Genomic DNA, 19,285 nt, shown 5'->3' with positions numbered 1-19,285 from the left:
CGTGTGAAGATCCCATTGCATATGATTAAGAGATAAAAATAATCGATGAATAAAAGTAAAAATACCAAGCGTGGTGCGCTTGAACTGTCAAATAAAAGGTTTTGCTTTAACGGAGTCAGATTGAGTGTTAAGTGTTGGTTTTTGTTTTTGATGAAGAGCATTTCATAAATTAAACAATCCAGTTTCCAACGGCATTTCTTGAGGATTGTAAATTGGTCACGGAGATTTTTTTTTTTGTTCCTCAGATTGTGTACGTCCCGCAGGTGTTTACCAATGACAGAATGCTTATGCTCATTAACGCGCTGAAATAGGTGTCGGCATGTATAGCCCACATAATCTGCGTCGCACAGATCACATTTGTATTCATAAACAACACATTGTTCGTTCACGAAATATGACAGTTATTTGACAGTTCAAGCGCACCACACTTGGTATCTTTATTTTTATTCATCGATTATTTTTATCTCTTAATCATCTGCACTGAGACCTTCACACGTACATTCACTATATAATGAACTCACATAACGTATCTTATTTGAATTTGAGAATGGTGGCATGGAGCCGTGAAAACGTCATTCTTTGATATCGCTGCTTTTTATTCTTAAGTCTTAAAGATACTGTGTTTTTTGTCTTTCATGTTTGTCTTGATTTATGCCAGTTTTATATTATAGTCATTTTGACTCGACTTCCATCAAGCACTTTGGTGGGCTTTTTGACGCACCTGGACAACCCTAGGCATTTAAATGTTTCTAAGCTTTGTGTTGTCTGGCTGCTAAAATTAGCTTTAAATTGCCTGCCATCATAGCGAAGCAAACGAAACTCTCTCTCTAACCGAGGCACTCAGAATCTCTTGTAAATGGTTTCACGAAATGGAGTGATTTGCATGTTCATTTGCGTGTAAAAAAAAAAAAAAAAAAAAATTTGAATTAATTATCGTCGGTAATTGCGAAATCGCCTCGACCACGCGTGGCGGGAAAAACAAGTCATGTGACTTATGTTTTAAAAGGAAAATCTTATCATGTAACGGACATTCGAAGTCAAGTCAATCAACAGTCGCGAGCAAAACATCAAGATAGCGATCAAAGGGATCCGACACCCAGGAACACAATTTGTAAGTTTCGAAATCGTTTGTCGCTTCGATTTAGAATGTTGTAAATAATAATTCATCTTGTAATTATTTCTATTTCAGTTGACTACGATGTAACCACGGACGCAACGAGCCGTGTCTCTAGTTCAAATAAATCTGACAACGTTTGATCCCTGGTGGGCTAATCTTCAAAGTAAGTAGCGCCTTTAACCGCAGGAGCGAATCATGGAGTATAGCTCTCTTTTCAGAGATTATCTAATGCCCTTGGTTTACTTTTAAAAAGGGAGCATGCATGCTTTTAGTAAACTTTCATCTGGTATTGTCCGATCATTTGGATAAGCCAAAAAGAAACACAGGACAGTTTAAGAAAACAAGTGGGTGGAAACACTGGAAAAGGTTAAAGGCAATTGGAATCAATCCAATTCTCAGAAAGGATGAAATTCTCAGGAAACTAAATGATACAATCCAAGATAGAATTGCTGGAAAAGGTTGGACTGCAATTTAATGAATTTAATTTGTAGAGCTATTACTGGAATACGTTAACCGACATCGACATGGAAAAGTAGCTAACACTGTTTGTCAGTGAGTGAGGTGTTCAGGGCGCATCAACAGCATGATTACAGTTGAACCTCCTCTAACGGCCCCCTCTCTAACAATATTCACTTTCTGTTGTCCCAGCGGACAGTCCATACACTCACAACAGCCACCTGTCCACAACGGGGACGGCCACTTAAACGCATTACAACTGCCAATTGAAAATAACTTCACAACAACCACCAGTTAATCAACGACTGATGAACAGTGTATACACCCCCTCCCCTCAAATAATTTTAAAAACATCCACTAAAATTGAGAAAGGAAAACGACGGAAATTACAAGGTGTGACGTAGACGGAAGAATTCGTTAGGACAAGTACTAAGGAGACAGAGCGTAAATGACTGACTAATTCACAGCATTGGGATAGGTACCAGAAGGAAGAAGGGCAAGAGGGAGAACCGAGACCACTTGGAGAAAGACTGCATAGAAATGAAGTAACAAGGCTGGGTGCGCAAAAAGGACAGTGTTGGATTGAGACCATGGTAGCCTTATGTGCCTACTAACGTGATGAGAGCAGATGATGACGATAAAGTGAGAAAAAAAATTAAGATAGTCCTGAGGATGGAGTTGTGGTGATAGTAAGGAAAGAAGATCCTCCAAGATCCTCAACTGGGAGCTCATCTGCAAAGTCCTCATGTCCAATCCCTCAAGCCCCAGAGCACCAAAGTCAACTGGGAGACATGAAACTAGTTTGTCCATGTCAGAAACCTTATAAACTAAATTTGAAACAGAACTTGGTGGAAAAAATCCTGCCAAATGAAAATGCAAGGGAATTTGCTATACAAAATATTGGAAATAATGGACATCAAAATACTTGTGGAACATCCCTCACTGAATAATATCATGTTACCACTCACCTTAGGTTTTGTTCTGCTGAGACATTATGTCTATGAATTGCTAAAATTGCATCAGGTTTCTATTTAGAATAAACAGTTTGAAAGCTAAGCTTAAGTGGCTTTGTTTATATAACCTTGGTTTCTTTTCACATTAAATTTTTTTTTAAATTAATTCATTGCATCAAACTTAACAGTACAAAGTTACTCCAAATTTATTTGACCTAATTTCAGTATTCATGAGAAAATGCCTTGGTTAACACCCAGCTTAGTACATAGGGACAAGGGCATTTGATCACAAAAAGGAGACCGAACCAGAAAACAAATTAAATATTAAGTATAATAGAGTGGTTTTCAATTGAGTGGCAAAAGTAATCAGGCAATAACTTTGGTTTTGGTTTTGCAATGGTTTTAGATTGGCGGATTAGTCTTACTGGTAAGTAACTGTTTGGTTTTGGTTTTACAACACTCAAATCAAAAACTGCTTGAAACAAATTAAATAACAAATAAAATAGACAGTCAAATCTGAACACAATTTATTAATAAGGTCACTCTGATCAAACAGACCCATCAGTGGAAGAAAGTATTCAACATCCTTACAATTAGAGCTAATTAGAGCAATATTTGGGGTAGGTTTCCCCTTATGGCTGAACAAATTCCCTCAACCACCCTCTCCCATCCCCCCCCCCCCCCCCTGAACATCTCTGGACCTGGCTTTATAAATTATCTATGAAAAGGAGGTGTCTTTATCATAGAGGTGTCCACATCAATGAGTTTGCCTATATTTACCAAGGGTAGGTCCCCCCCTTATGGCTGAAAAAATTCTCTCACCCATCCTCCCTGAACATCTCTGGACCTGCCTCTGTAAATTATCCATAAAAGGAAGGCGTCTTTATTATGCAGGTGTCCAAAAGAATGATTTCATGAACAGAAAGCTGTATCTGGTGTTACAACCCTGTGAAAAGTTAAGCTGATTTTCAATGATTTTGATGTAGTTACTCTGCAACAAGACAGCACCATAAATGACAAAAAATTACTGATCTTGTAAATTAAAAGCCTTACAAAAACTTGGCTAGCTACTTTATAAAAGATCCCCATCTTGATTTAATATTATTTGTTTGCATTTATTTTGTTATGATGTTCTTTGAAGTGATCAGTAATTCCTGAGGATTGAGCAAGGCTTTACACTTTGATGAAAAATTAATCATCAACTTTAATGAAGTTGGTGTTCCACCCTCTGCAGAGAAAATGCCATAAATTTTTAAACAAGCGGGGTTTAAACTAGAATTGTGTTGGAAATTCTGTTTACATTTTGTAGCGTTTAATTCTTGATGAAGTGTATTATTTTATAAAAACCCCCAAACACCACATGCGATCGAATATTATTCATTTAGTTACATGGGGTAAATAATAGCTTAAAATTCTACTATGTTTGCACTCACAATGTAAGCTTACTTAAAATAAAATAATACTTCTGGTAAAATTTGCAAGAATCATCTGCAAATAAGTTTAATATTTAGTGTTGTTTGATAATTCGTGGAAAATAATCTGCTTCAATAATTCTTAACGCGTAATGCTTAGAGAAAATCTGTGCTTAAAACGCAAAAGCGCCAAAATGAAAACGCGATGCAAACCTGTTATAATTCTTTGTTTGTAGATTAACCGTTGCCAGGTTTTTAAAAACTGAACAGGAAAACATACCGTTCAAAAACAACTCATTCTGTTTACTTTCGCGCTTCGCGATTATCGTCCGCCATTTTGAATTTTAAGTACCTTATTGTTTCCGATTGTTTGATCGAGCCAATCAGGAGAGACCTTGTAAGAGCTGCGTACTATCTGCGATTACATGTTGATAGTACATGGAAATTTTCAAGACCGTTTCCTTGTACATGTATGCACAGGTAACTAAATATTTTAAAATGCCCAAACACCTGAATTTGTTTACACGAAACCGCTTCCACTTATGGGATGTGGTCAAGAAAAGACATTCAACATTTCAGAGAGGCAGTAATCAACTCTTCAATGAAACCCACTAGTTTATTTTGTTTACTCAGTCATTTGAAGCTTTTCGATTTCTATTTCCCTATCTAACATGTGCAGTGTATCAACTGATATAAATAATTGACTGTTGTTGTTTTTCCTTTCATTTAATTTAATTCAGATGAGCTCTGCTCAATCACTACAAAATAAGTTTTACATTGTATGTGCTTAATGAATCAGACATGTACATATCACGTGCTTTGAATCAATATGAAATTAATTATGATCCCTTTAGTCATAATATTGTATCATCCTCCCTTCTGTAAGATTCTTACTTAACTTGTAACCACTTTATTACAAGACATTGTAGCACCTGATGGCAATAAATTATATAATTATATGTATTTATTTTTTTTCCTGTGATATTTGGCTAACAAGTGGGTTTGTTTATGCCACTGTGTCTCTGAATTGGCTTACTGCCGTCTACAAATCATTGGTAATATATCTTCGCTACATCCAACTCAGATACTAGACACAAAAGCATGTATTAAAGAACAGATACATTTCTTACAAATTAATATTCATTGCATTTAGTTCATCACTTAAGTTCTACAACATTGCTTTTCTCCAGTGAGAAATTTTGTGCAAAATCTGAAGTTGTAAGTTGCAAAAACAAGTTCTGTCAGTAGTTGTGAATCACTTAAAATCAGGCTTTGGTACTGTAAACTGAATGGCAGAAAGTGAGGAAGTTAGAAATTGTCTCAAATACATAAGTGATAAAAGAGATAAACTTGACTGAAATCGTCAGACTCCTTTTTTTAGGTTTAGGGTTAAGGTTAGGCCTAAGGGACAAGGTGGGAGGTGCAGTGGCCTTGTGGTTAGTGCGCTCAGCAATGGATTGAGCGGTCCATGTTTGAGCCCTTGTCAAGGACATTGTGTTGTGTTTTTGGGCAAGACACTTTTACTCTCACGGTGCCTCTCTCCACAAAGGTGTACATATGGGTACTGGTGAATATAATGCTGGGGGTCACCCTGTGATCGACTAGCATCCTATCCGGCAGGGGGTAGTAGAAATACTCCTAGTCGGTTCATCATGCTACAGAACCCAAGATAAGTCTGGCCTGATGGGCCACTTGGCTCTATGCAGACTTTACCTTTTACTTAGGGACAAGGTACTGCATCAAGTGGGGGAAGAGAAAACGGAGTCAGAACCTCCCACTTCCCATACCCTGTTCTCCCACTTCCCATACCTCTATCTCTTGACTCCCACCCTTGTTCGTCCTGCTCCTGTCCCCTGTAAATTAAGAGACTCAAAACACATCTTAGTCACTTAGCTGCACACCCCTTGGGCATTTCCTTTTCCTTCATTTTCAGCCTTGCTACTCTTACCCATGTCTTTCAAGTGAATGACCTATGATGTAACCACTGTCAAAGGGTTTCATTTTGGGCCTCATTTTGAGCCCAAGGGTGAATTTTTCTTTGCCTGTCGGCCTTGAAGTCTCTAAAGACACTAAATGAAAGTCAAGTAACATTTTCAGTTCTTGTTTTTGAAAGTATTTGAAGCCTTAATGAATGACAAAAATTAGCATTTTGCATTTCTCTCTGGATTCCTGCCCCCTATTCTCCCGGGCTCCTGCCCCATATTCTCCCGGGCTCCTGCCCCCTGCCTCTCCCCACCATCAACAGATGGCTGAATGTTCAGGAGAGGAGTTGCCATATGGAGAGCATTGGTCACTGTTCTCTCAGTTGGTGTTTTTACAGCATTGATGTTGTGAAAATCATCCATGGACAGTATCTAAAAGGATTTTTGCTGAGCCAAAATAGAAAAAAATGTACAACAGAAGAAGTTTTCTATTGGGAAATCCAGATAATAGTAATATGTAAACAAATATTAATCTTAGAAAGTTATACAGAGTCTCAGGCTCTAAGGTAATGTGGTCAGAAATTATCTCGGTGGCCTTACAATCAGAAGATTGCTGTGTGAATACAGGGGGGATAGCCTAGTTATAACTAAAAATGAAATTCATTTATTGGGTTTTAATTGGAAGTTGTTATTACCCAGATTTTATGGTATTTTTATTGTCTTGCAATAACATATGCATGTATTTTTAATTACTCTTTTAACAGCTTTATATTCCATGTCTTCTGCCATCTTAAGATAATCAGATGTCATGTACTTCTTGTGTTTTTTTCTAATAGCTAAATAGCTTTTTTTCTAAACTCTAATAGCTATGCAACTAGTTTAAAATAATTTTCACACTTTAGAGGCGCTAAAAGCAAAATACAGAACTGCAACAATTCGAAATTATGACAAGAAACAAAGAAACAATAATAAACATGAAAATTTAAAATGTTATTTTCGCCAGCCTCAAGCTTACTGAAGTACAGTATAATTAAAATTGGATATTTTATGATAAAACATACCTCGGTGAATTCTTCCTCGAGTTGAGGCCAGATTTTGAACCCTTTTAGGGATTCAGTCCTACACTTGTTACACCAACGTGTCCAAGATTTATACGAAGCACTGCTTCGATTTCGGCCAACTTGGTCCATAATTCGGTGATACCGAGTGGAAACAGGATGACCGTGTTTAGTTACGCGAGTGCTCCCAATCGAACAAGTGGACGAACACGAGCTTGTCTTCCCGACGAATTTGATCGAAATGCCGTTGACATACCGATTCACACGGTTCAGGCCCATCAATTCAACAAACTTGAGAAGTTGATGTCCTCAGAACACCGCTACAGCAACACAAAAGCTGCTTAGTTTTAGCCTTAGCGCACATCGTAACGTAAATTGCCACTGGCTCGCCGCTTGCGACATGAACTTTCACGAAACAACAATTTCACACCGTGTGCAAGTTCAGTTTGGCTTTGGCACAATATATAATATTAACTGACAACTATCCAACAAATGAGCGGAGTTTAAAAGCTAAGTTTACTGTGTGCGCTCTTAGTTTTGTATCTTTTTCACTGTCGACAAGACTCGCTACAATAACAATGTAAAAGTTGCAGACATTTTGTAGTTTTGTTAAGGTGTACCGCTGACCGGCAAAATACTGTATCGCGCCCCAAAAAACGTATTTCCGCGGTGACTTCCGCTTTTCCTAGAAATTTGTATTAAATTAGCAGCCATCATAGCTCAGAGTAAAAGCTTTTATGATGATATTAAGAAGGAAATAGAATGCCCAGTGTGTCAAGAGCAGTTCAGCGACAGCAACGAACCGAAAGTCCTTCAGTGTCAACACACATTCTGCAAATCCTGTTTGGAGGGTTGGTTACGGCAACATCATGCAAGAGCGCTGACTTGCCCGAACTGTCGGCAGAGAACTGAATGTCCCAACAACAACATCGACTGCCTACCATCCAACCTTACATATAAAAATCTGATAGATATTTTAAAAACGTACAGCAGGAATGGAGATCACGGGGAAACGTTTTGTGAGCGTCACAAGGAGAAGGTCAAGTTTTACTGCGAGCAGTGCGAGATTTGCATTTGTTCTGATTGCGCCATATTGGATCATCGCGATCGGGATTGTCACAACATCATTTCGCTTGAAGAGGGAGCAAAGAAGCAGAAAGCAAACATTGAGAGAAAGATAACAGCGCTTTCAGCGAATAGCTCTCGTTTAAAAAGCTACGCTTCTCTTCTGGAGAAACGAAGAGCGCTAACGAACAAAAGTATCGAGGAAGCGACGGAAGAAGTCCACAGGGTAGCTGAACGCTGCATAAATTCGATCCGCCAACACGAATCAAACGTGACGGAACTGTTACAGACGCAGAAGTCAAGTTGCAATGATGAGTACTCCAAGGAGCTGTCTAAACTAACCGAAAAGATACGACAAACGAAGAATGTCGCGGCCCAGAGCAAAAATGTTCTTCAATGGAATAATTTACAGGAAATGTTGAACATAAAACAAGTGCTTGATGAAAGAATTGCCGAGGAAGTTTTACCGGTGCTTACTTATCCTGAGTTTAAGTACATTTCAGATGATGCTTTGTCCCTACATTTTACTCCAGGACAGCTCTATGTAACCAACACCGAGCCGTCACTGTCTGTCGCGACAGGTAATGGGTTGACCAAAGGTACGCAAGGCAAAAAAGGCACTTTTACAGTAACAACAAATGATTCAAAGGGCCAAGCAACCTACAGTGAAATCGACAATGTCCGTGTCGACATCAAATCCAATCAATGGGAAATTGAAGATATTCGGTCCGTTGCGAAGGACTTGAAAAATGGCCATTATTCTATATCTTACACTCCAAAGGTTGCTGGAAATTTCAGTGTGTCCATCAAAGTAAGAGATGAGCCAATCAAGGAAAGTCCATTTACATTGGTGATTACGAAGAATAATGGCAGTCTAAAGCTGGGTAAGCATAGGCTTGTAGATTTTAACGTAATACGTCATGCATGCTGGCAGTCTCGCACCTTGGGAAAGGGCGGAGGAACCTTTTTACCCAGAGAAAAGGCGTACATTGAAAGCCGCTTTACTACCTGAGATGTAACGCTTTGCATAGCGCATGAGATTACAGCGCTACCTGATATAAATAACAAACTAAGATGGCGAGCTCGAGATTCTAAGTATGAGGTGTTTCCAGGAAACTTCGAGAAATGAGAGAAGCTCGACCTTTTGTGAACAACCTTCTCAATGCAATGCATGGCTGATAGTGCACAATAGCTCAGTTTAGATTAGGGCGTTTGTATCACTATGGTATAATTGTAAGACTCAACTAATTGCTGTTTATTTTTATTATTATTATTATTTTTTCTAATTCAGATAGACAGGTTAACAAACATTTGATCGAGAAGGCGGGTTTTGACTAAGCTAACCTCAACAGTAAATAAACGTAAATATTATTTAGGGAAATCTTATTCTGTTTGAGATGAGTGAGATAGGCAAGTGTTCCAGATAGGGGAAGTCTACTGGAGCCAAGAAATGTTTAAGCAAGATGTAATCTCTGAAATTATTTTATTATTTACGATGATTCGGTATTATAGTAGGGTGACACACAGCTTACTAAAGTAAGATATCGAGAAAATGGAAAAGCAAAATTGTTTCCTCAGTAATATCAGTCGTTTTGTGGTAGGCTCTCGGTCAGTGGAAAGAAAAACTAGTGGCTGGGGGTTTGGGGGAGAAAAATAAAGGAATGGTCGGTTCCTATTGGGTAAAATTATAATTTGAAAAGCTTAAAAGTGAGTTTTAAAGGTTTAAATCAATACATTGCCGTGTACGATCGTGCGATCGGCCGCACCTGAAGTCGACAATAACAAAACAAACAGAAAAACAAACAAACAAAAACAACAACATCAAAAACAGACGTTAGTCGTCTCTTCTAAGACCTATTTACAAACACTGATAAGTGCCAAAGGCGTACTGGATAACCCAGAGTCCTTGTGATGTGTTCGTGATTCATCTCGTGAGACATTTTTGTTTTGTTGGCACGATTTAACACATGTGTACATTCCTCTCCAGGTGCCCCACTGGAACTAGTATCGCAACCCTATGGCTATGTCCGAGAGTGCCAAGTACCACGTACAAGTACCGGGACTCATGGTAATGAAATAACCCTTTATAGTATATACACACTCAGCGATCTTGATTTTGCAAGCAATCTAATTGGTTCGCTATTTCGGGCTAATGAGCATTCTTCACCTCTTAGTGAGTGAATAATGCATGACACTCGCGTTTCGCCAGTGTCCTGAGAATACAGGAAGATGCTGTACCAGAAAATACAAAGAAGGCTATGAAATTTGGCCCGAAAGTTTTCAAAGGATAGAAAAAACTTATCGATGTTCGACTTTCGAGCAGTTTCAGGAAATGTCCTTGGCAATCACTGATTTCATCAATTTAAACAAACCCGACCGACAAGTCGCTTTTCACTCGGCATTGGCAGAAATAAATGCCGCAAGTTTCTTCGGCAGAAGCATTAAGTGCTATTCAACGAAGCACGTCCACAAGTTTTCAGGAGAACGTCTTTGTAGAAGAAAACATCCAGTCCTGCTCACACGCGGTATAATTTCCGGTTGATCTTTCGCCAACTGCTCTTTCAGTCTCCATTTCAAGTGGAAATGAAAACATTGAAAATATTTTGCAAGCAGACTTTTGATTTAAATTGCTGATTGGACGGTGTTAAAGGACCATTTTGCTAAATTGTGACGAGGATTTTATCGAGGATTAACCAGGTTTTTCATGTTTCAAGGTTATGTAAATACAGCTTTGCACATGCTTTGTACCGCTTGCATGTCAGTGCCAGGCACGTATGGGTTGAAAGGTCAATTAAATCGACTTTTAATGGTTTCCCTCTTAAAATGTTGAGATCGTCTGTTGTTGAGACACTTCGTCTGTATATACTAAAACAATTATCCTTTTTAATCTCGGGGAATAGCAGCAGAATATTTACCTCTCCACTCTGCCACTATTCACCTCGATTTCAAAGAATAATTCTTAATTATCAAACTTGTCTTTATCTGTTTTATGTTTGAAGGAAGGGGTTAATTAGCTGTCGATTCAAGGAATCATGATGCACAAATCCGTGCTATCGATTTGCAATGTGCCGGTGAAACCAACTTAAAGAAGCAGAAAGCTGTCTTTTTCGGCCAGATTCTTGACAGAATCGTCGGCACATTTATTTAAGATAGCAAATGCTCCAGCCAGAAGGAATCTGGAGTGTTTGCACCAGAGCGCGCCATTGCGGGAATCCCACGTTGCAATCAGAGATGGCCCCCAGAAAACGAAGGAAGGGCCAATTTGGTCCTTTCCTTTTACAAGATTACATGCTTAACCAGGCGTAGTATTTTAAAAGCCATCCCAGGGCTCGAAATTGCGACCGATACGGTCACCAATGTAACTAACATTTCATCCTTGGCGACCAAAATTCGGCAAAAATTCTGGTTTAGTCAACATAATGGCGACTACATTTTTCTGTGTTGACGATCAATCCGGTTATTTTGTCACACATTATGTCCTTTTAGACAATCATATTGAAAGATCTTTGCTTCTAAAACATTCAACATAAGAAAACAAGTCAATCCATCTTTTTGTTCTGCTGTATTGATTATCTCGCATCGGAAAACTTCCAAGTTTGAAATCGCCCTATAATGCATTGCAAACCCTTGATCATTGACTATGTCGTATGCCTAAGGACTGTTCTCTTGTAATGCACGGATCATACTAGTATCTGAGTAGAAACGCTTCAAAAAGCACTTACTATTAAATTTTATCCTAGATCCTAATAAACTGCTTTATTTTTCTTGGTACCCTGACGCATTTTTCCTTCTGCAGCTTTCCAATTTATTGGCCCGTTTCCTAAAAAAATGGCCCCTAAAAAAAGTCTTCAGGGGCCACTTTCGCCCTCAAGAAACAGTTTCTGGCTGAAACACTGTTAAATTTTCGATTCAGTGATCGTTTTGAAAAGGTTGTTGATGATTCCTGGGATTTAAGAGCCATTTCGTATTCGCTGTTACTATAATTTTCAGAGGTGTACTTAAACATTGGACGTCACATTCGCCGTGCTTGGCGGTGAATATAACATTTCTGAAGCTTGGTTACTAAGCTCTCCATCTTTGCCATCTTGGCCTGGCAGACAGTTGCTGAATAAAAGTTTCGTTTGTTCAAACATAGTTAGTAGAGGAGACTACTAACTATGGTTCGAAAGACATCACTCCAAGTTCACGATATTTGAAAGCATGGGGAATTTTTCAAAAATTTAACAAGAGTCATTTTAAATAGACTACGAGTAGTCCTTCTTTTGCTTAGTCCGTCGTGCGTGACGCGAAAGAAAACCTCGAGAAAAAAATGCATGTTTTTCTCGCGCTTTTCTTTCGCGTCATGCACGACGGACTGAGCGAAAGATGGACTACTCGTAGTGTACATTTTAAACAAAACAAACGAACAATCGGGTCTTGTTTTATTCCGTTATTTCGTAGCAGAAGCATATCACCTAGAGTAGGTGATATGCTTCTGATGACCAAAACGGCTGAAAAACCTTACCCTTTGGGGCCGCACATATCTATATTGCCCATGTAAAGGAGTACCCCCCACCGGCGAATCGACTAACCGTCAGTTTTTGTAAGACTTCCCTGATTTTATCTTTATCACGAACAGCATCACAATCTAGCGATCTTGTCTATTCCAAGCATTAAAAAGCTTTGAAAAGGTATATACTATTAGCAAGCCCTTTTAAGTTGTCTGGGTGACGTGGTGATGTATGGTTTGAACTGCATTCAATCTGAGAGACCTGGGTCGAATCTAACACCGTTCGCCTCACTGAAACTGATTTTTAAAAACTTGTTTCTCCCGTGACGCTTGACAATTAGATAGTTTAAATTCCGTTTCGTGTCACCTTCTTTTTAAACTCAGGTAATCTATGCGGTTGCTACGCACGGGAACCTTCTCAACAGTAACGTTCCATGCTTAGATTTTTAAGCAATCGTGCTAAGTTATGTGAAGACTACACTTACATACACTCATAAGGCATACGAATGCTTTAGGAATCTCTGCGTAGCTTTGCTGTGTTATTGGGCTCTATCGTTAAAGACTTCTTTCTATATAGTATTGAACTAAATAAATCTGTGTTTTTGGCAGAAAAGAAAGCTGATTTAACAAATATTTTGTTCATGTTTTTTCCAGGTGTCCAAGTACCAAATCACTGGACCCCTCAACCAAAGGCTATGGAAGAGAGGTCAACAAAGCAGGTTATTGAAAACGACGCAGTCAGACTTTTATCCAAAGGAGATTTCCGACAAATAAACGTCCTTGAGCAACGATATGATGTTTCAGTATCGGTGGAGAAAATGCTGGAACGCATCGTAGTGCGCGGACAAAGTGACGATGTCTTTTACGTTGTGGGGGAGATCCACAAAATGTTGCATCAACTACGAGAAGAAGAGCACGAACGTAAGCGGGCAGAGGCGCTTTCAAAAGATATTCAGTGGATGTATAGTGATGGCACTAACTTCGTTCCTTACGAAACCCAGGTAAATGCCAGGATTGAGCTGGCCTATCACGATAACAAAAACACAGTGATAATTACTTCAGAAGAGGGAGACAATTACAACGTTGATTTCACCACAATGCGGGTGAACGACCCATATGGCACCATCATCACCGAGGTCAAAAGAGTTGATCGAAAAAGTAAGCTGATTTATCAAATAAATTAGAACCTTAACTCTTGTTTTTTGTAGCTTACAGTGGCTCGTTTCTAGCTGTTCTTACAGATTGAGTGCTTGTTTTCATAGATTGGTTATAACTTACCCGTCGGATTCAAGGTTTAGTTAAACCTGTTTTAGAGCCTCGTTGCCTTCTTTTAAACTTTTGTAAGACTTCCCTTATTTTACCTTTATCACTAACAGCATCACACAATCTAGTGATCTTGTCTATTCCAAGCATTAAAAAGCTTTGAAAAGGTATATACTGTTAGCAAGCCCTTTTAAGTTGTCTGGGTGACGTAGTGATGTATGGTTTGAACTGCATTCAATCTGAGAGACCTGGGTCGAACCTAACACCCTTCACCTAACTGAAACTGATTTAAACTTGTTTCTCCCGTGACGCTTGACAATTGACATAGTTTAAATTCCGTTTCGTGTCACCTTCATTTTAAACTCAGGTAATCTATGCGGTTCCTGCGTACGGGATCCTTTCCAACAGTAACGTTGCAGATTCCATGCTTAGCTTTTTGAGCAATCATGTTAAGTTTTGTTAAGACTACGCTTAAGTACACTGGTAAGGGATACGAGTGTTTTAGGAAACCCAGCGTCCCTTTTCCCTGGTATTGGGCTCTTGCAACATGACATCCTTTTATTTAGTGTTGAGCTAAATGCTTTGTTTTTAATACCAAAACTGAAAAAACAAACATTTTGTTCATTCTTTTCCAGGTGTCCAGGCACCAGATCACTGGACTCCTCAACCAAAGGATTCACAAGGTAATGAAACGACCGTACATCTTTATCAACTGGATCCTTCAAGAGATGTGCAAGAATACCAAAATGTCCAGGCTAGATTCCGGAAATCATGCGGCAACCCAGTAGTAAAGATTGAGCGAGTCCAAAATCCATTTCTGTATAGAACGTATGCAATTCGAAAGCAGAAAATGGACGAGGGAAAAGGCAGCAATGAGCAGTGGCTTTTTCATGGAACTCCAGGCACTGACTGTCAACTTATAGAGCATACAGGTTTCAACAGAAACTTTCATGGAAAAAAAGGTACGAGATGACTAGCGATTAAGTTATAGCTAATGAGATTGTTTTGTGATGAATGAACAGACGACTCCCGATTACTCGAATCTTCAAGGGAAATTTAAAAAAATCGAGTTATTTGGAGTTTGCGTTATCCGGAGTTGATGAGAACATATGACCAGAAATAAGGAAAAATCGTTGTTTACTGTATTGATATTCATACAGCATAGATTTTAATCAAATTTAATCACAGCGAAGTCTTAAGCACGCGAAGACCGTGTGTGTCCAGGTACTGCCCGGATGCAATCTTAAACAATGATCGTTTGTTTGGGTTTAGTGTTTAGGCTTTAACCAGTATGCTCCCTTCCTTCTTCCTGTCTTTCGATGGTTTCAGTAGTCTTGCCTGTTTCAGACCTGCGTTATAATTAGTTCCCATGTTCAGACCAATGTTAAAATACCGTAAACATAATTTGTCAAGGGCTTTTGTTGATTTCTTTTCGATAATGATGAAAAGATGGCTTCTTCTTAAAAACGTACCCATAACGAGGCTAGAGTGCAAAAAACATACCCTACTTATGACCAAAATGGCCAAAATCAGCTAAAATCGATACCTTATTTATGACCAAAACGGCTGAAAAACCCTACCCTTTGGGGCCGCACATACCTATAGAGCCCATATAAAGGAGTACCCCCACCCCCGGCGAATCGACTCCAAGTATTCCACTAACCGTTAGTTTTTTTCTTCTAGCGACCTTTTATGGAAATGGAGTTTACTTTGCATTGGATGCCGCCGACTCAGCCAGGTCCACGTACTCACCACCAGATGCTAACGGATGGCGATATATGTACCTCACTAGAGTCCTGGTTGGTGAGTACACATGTGGAAGACAGGGCCTTCTTACGCCTCCTGCAAAGAACCCAAACGATCCCACAGACACATTTGATAGCGTGGTGGATCACATTCATAACCCGCGAATCTTTGTTGTGTTTAACGACTGGCAAAGTTATCCCGAGTACCTAATCACTTTTCAGTGACATTCCCTATTAGTGTTTGGAAAAATGTGTTTCTTTAAAAATTATGAAAATCTCTAGCGCAGTTAAGGAGTAACCCGTGCTCCAGTATTTGGCCTATCACTATCAGGGCGCTTATATGTACCCACCCCCTCCAAAAACAAAAAACAACAACAACAAAACAAAAAACCAAAACACTATTGGGGAAAAAGTAGTGACCATGTACACCCAATCATCACTAAGGTGTCACCTTAGGTGTTTTAGGTATTGTTGAAACTACAATGAAAATAACAAAAGAGTATTAAACGACGACATTTTTACAAAATGCAGGGAAATCCAATTAAACTTATCGGGCGTTACTTGAGAGTAGGTTACAAGTGACCTTTGAATGTTACAAGTTTCTCAACCATCTTTTCGTGCTAACCATGATCCTTGGCGCGTAGCAATTTGTGTGGTACATTATTATTTGTGTGGTACATTATTATCCAGCACATGATCATGGTAAAGCTAGGTTACTTAGGTCTTTGTTTGTTATGTCCCTGATAACTTGTTCAAAAGCCACTGGACCCCAAACCTATTTGTGTTGCCACGTAGTGCCTCGTACATTCATAGCGACCGTGCAATCGTTTTACATACTTAAGGCCGGTCACGTACAGCCTTGTAATTCAGTTGTTCTTCACGTGAGAGCATCTTGATAGAAGAAGCTTATGGGATAGTCTCAAACAGGGGAAGCCACAGTAGAAAGACTGGCAATATAATAAAAAAATGAGCTTTTCTCTTATTTGGCTAAGCCGTTTGGGTTTTTAAAGGTATACAAATGTATGACAGTAAGAAGCAAAGAGTAAAAGATACTCTAGCTTTCAACTAATTTTAAGTTGCCAACCTATAAGGAATTTGGGGCCTTAAGGTTTTGAGAGCAATACATTTTTTTTAGAATAAGCAGTGCCGTAGCACGGGGAGGGGCTAAGGGGGCCCAGCCCCCCCCCCCCCAAAAAAAAATTTTGACTATCACATAACAAAAATATTCAAAAGTAGAAAAGTAATAATGTTGGGATACTGTTGGATTCTTTTAGCGTAATTAACACTCCGGTTAACTCTAATTTTTCTTCATAACGTTTTACAACAAAATGTCCAGCACATTTTTTCTTCAAACTCTTACAAAGTTTAAAGCAGCGAAACCCGGAAGTGGTATTGGATTTTTGCGCTTGACCGCTGTAAACTGAGCCAATAATCTTGACAGGCACGTTCGGTCAGCGGCCACGCTCTTCCTGCTTGTTTTCCAAAACATTCAGCATTCGGTTCGATAAATCATGAAATGTTATGGCTTGCTGTAAACTGCTCTCAGAAGGCTGGAAAGGCTATTTTAGAGAGCCCAGATTTCAAAATCTCCCGAGGGGGCATGCCACCAGACCCCCCTAGAAGCTCGCGCCTTCGGCGCTCGGTCGGGTGCCCCCCCCCCCCCCCAATAAATTTTACCCTGCTACGGCACTGATAAGTATAGTTGAGCTTGACCTCTGTAACCAATGAAATAAACCATGTTATTAATTACCGTCTCTACTTAAATAGCCATCGTAAACTTTATCAATTTAAAACGCTTTGTCCGATTTATGCTTCTGTTAAAATGACGATCATGTTCGCCTAGGTTTAGACGCATGTTGTTCACCCGCAGCCGTGATTGGAAACAAAATCTAATGCTCTGAAAGTACTTTACTTTAGCAATTCCTGGAATTTCATTTTACAATCAACGTTATTTGCCTATTAGTTTCTACTTACTTTGAGCTTGAAGCATGTGTTTTGATATCAAAGGCAACGACTTTTATGAAGTAACCAATCATGGCTGAGCACGTGGACTCAGCCTATGTTTGGCCTATTTCTCGCGCTCAATGACTGTTACCATCAGGGCGTATATATGGGCCGCCCTGCGGTCTTACATGTATATCAAGAATGTACTTTTTTTTTTGTTTTTAAATAGGTGTAATTACGCTTAAACATTTTTGTCTTATATATCTCGCTGAATTTACAAAAACGAACTGTACGTTTATGTCAGCCAGTAACTCAGAAACTTGTAAAGAGAACGTAGCATGACAGGGGTCGAAATGTTCCCAGAGTGTTAACCTGTGTCTAGCGACAGGCAGATTATTTTTTCACCTGTCTCCACCCACATCAAACTTATTTTAATAATGCAGAGTGGCTAGTTTTACTGATGAGCATCCCTTGCTTCATGTGAGCGGACATTCTCTATGCGCAATGACTCACAGCCTGAGATAAATTTGTTTCTGCTTTTTTTCAAACTCTTTGCAGTGGGAACAGAACATCTTTCCATCCTCTGCTGAGCACAGGCGCCCATCTTTCCATTTCTCATTAAACTTGAATACTTGAACAGTATTACGTTTCGCCGTCTGTGTTTCGAAATTCTATTCTGCTTACACTTCTTCAACTTCCGCTTCTTTAGTACCTTGTTCACGCGTTAGAAAACGATCCATATTAATTACGAACTGAAAAACTGAACTCATTCCATTTACTGTCTTTGTCATGCGCACTGCAAAGATTTTACATTTTGCTTTTATTGACTACCGTGCGAGAATTGCACTAGTGAGCACGACTGAAGGTGGAAAACAGATGAAAATATTATTCAAATCGATAAATTCTGAATTACTAAGGATTATCCTGCCTGTCGCCAGCGACAGGCATCAATATCTTTTACCTGCCACTTCCTAAAATTACCAGAAATCGACAGGTAGACAGGCAACGTTTCGACCCCTGGCTTAAATTGCAGAAAGTTTACTTAATTGAAAGTTTTAATGTGAGTAATTGGTTTGTTGGGTAGAGCTAGTTTCCAAAAATAAAGTGTTCATTTTCGAAGAGATTTATGCTTTGTGAGCTTTTCTTCGACTAAAGAGGACAAATTAATCTGTCCCGCAACACCTAAAACAGTTCATTCTGTAGAGACTTGAATAATCATTTAAAGCCTGAAAAATACTTAAAGCTTGAACTTGATTCGAACCCGTGACCTCTGCGATACTAGTGCAGTGCTCTACCAACTGCTAACTGGGAGCTGGTAGGGTTGGTAGTTCGTAATATACCCGTAGATAGTAAAGAATGCAAGTAAATATATGTAGAATAAAAAATAAAATAGAAATCAATGAGGCCGCAGTTCGATGAGTGGGCCTCACGGCGTGATCAAATGTAGAAATGGGAGTTATAGGGGTGGGGGGCGGAGGTGGTGCCGAGAACAAGAACGTATAAATAGAGAGGGAACCCCTTACGAAGCTCAGTCTAGCCACGTTAATAGAGGGTGAGAATCCTGCTGAAGCGAATTTGGGAAGCTGAGGTTTCCTCCAGAGCTAGCGAAAGCTTTAAACTTACTATTATTCTTCGGTCAATTTCAATTCACCTACTCTCGTTCGCGACCTACTAAACGGTAACTTCTCCTTTAGAAAGACATGAATTTACACGCATAACTTTCATAAAATTAAACGGCGTCGACTGGAGAAGTCAGAAACGATGGGATCACTATGGACCGCAGCTTAAAGCTAAAAATATAAAGTAAATAAATTAAGATATCCTTATTAGTAAAAAGAAAATATATTTCTGCAGACTGTTA

General features: G+C 39.2%; 1 protein-coding gene across 1 annotated transcript; it reads left to right on the top strand.

Annotated features, from left to right (window-relative positions):
• Positions 1 to 7,615: 7,615 nt before the first annotated feature.
• On the top strand, positions 7,616 to 18,547 carry LOC110054882 (protein mono-ADP-ribosyltransferase PARP14-like; the record flags this gene model as incomplete). Its single annotated transcript, XM_089297393.1, has 5 exons — positions 7,616 to 8,867; positions 9,971 to 10,051; positions 13,127 to 13,630; positions 14,371 to 14,697; positions 15,419 to 18,547. Coding segments are annotated over 5 exons (2,451 nt in total), but the record flags the coding sequence as incomplete, so codon positions are not given.
• Positions 18,548 to 19,285: the final 738 nt, after the last annotated feature.

The sequence above is a fragment of the Orbicella faveolata genome, unplaced genomic scaffold, assembly GCF_042242905.1.
Source record: "Orbicella faveolata isolate gen_17 unplaced genomic scaffold, um_ofav_v1 contig_3, whole genome shotgun sequence".
In the NCBI taxonomy this organism is placed as follows: domain Eukaryota; kingdom Metazoa; phylum Cnidaria; class Anthozoa; order Scleractinia; family Merulinidae; genus Orbicella; species Orbicella faveolata.
Note: the sequence above shows the minus strand (reverse complement) of the source record. Positions and strands in the feature narration are given on the sequence as shown.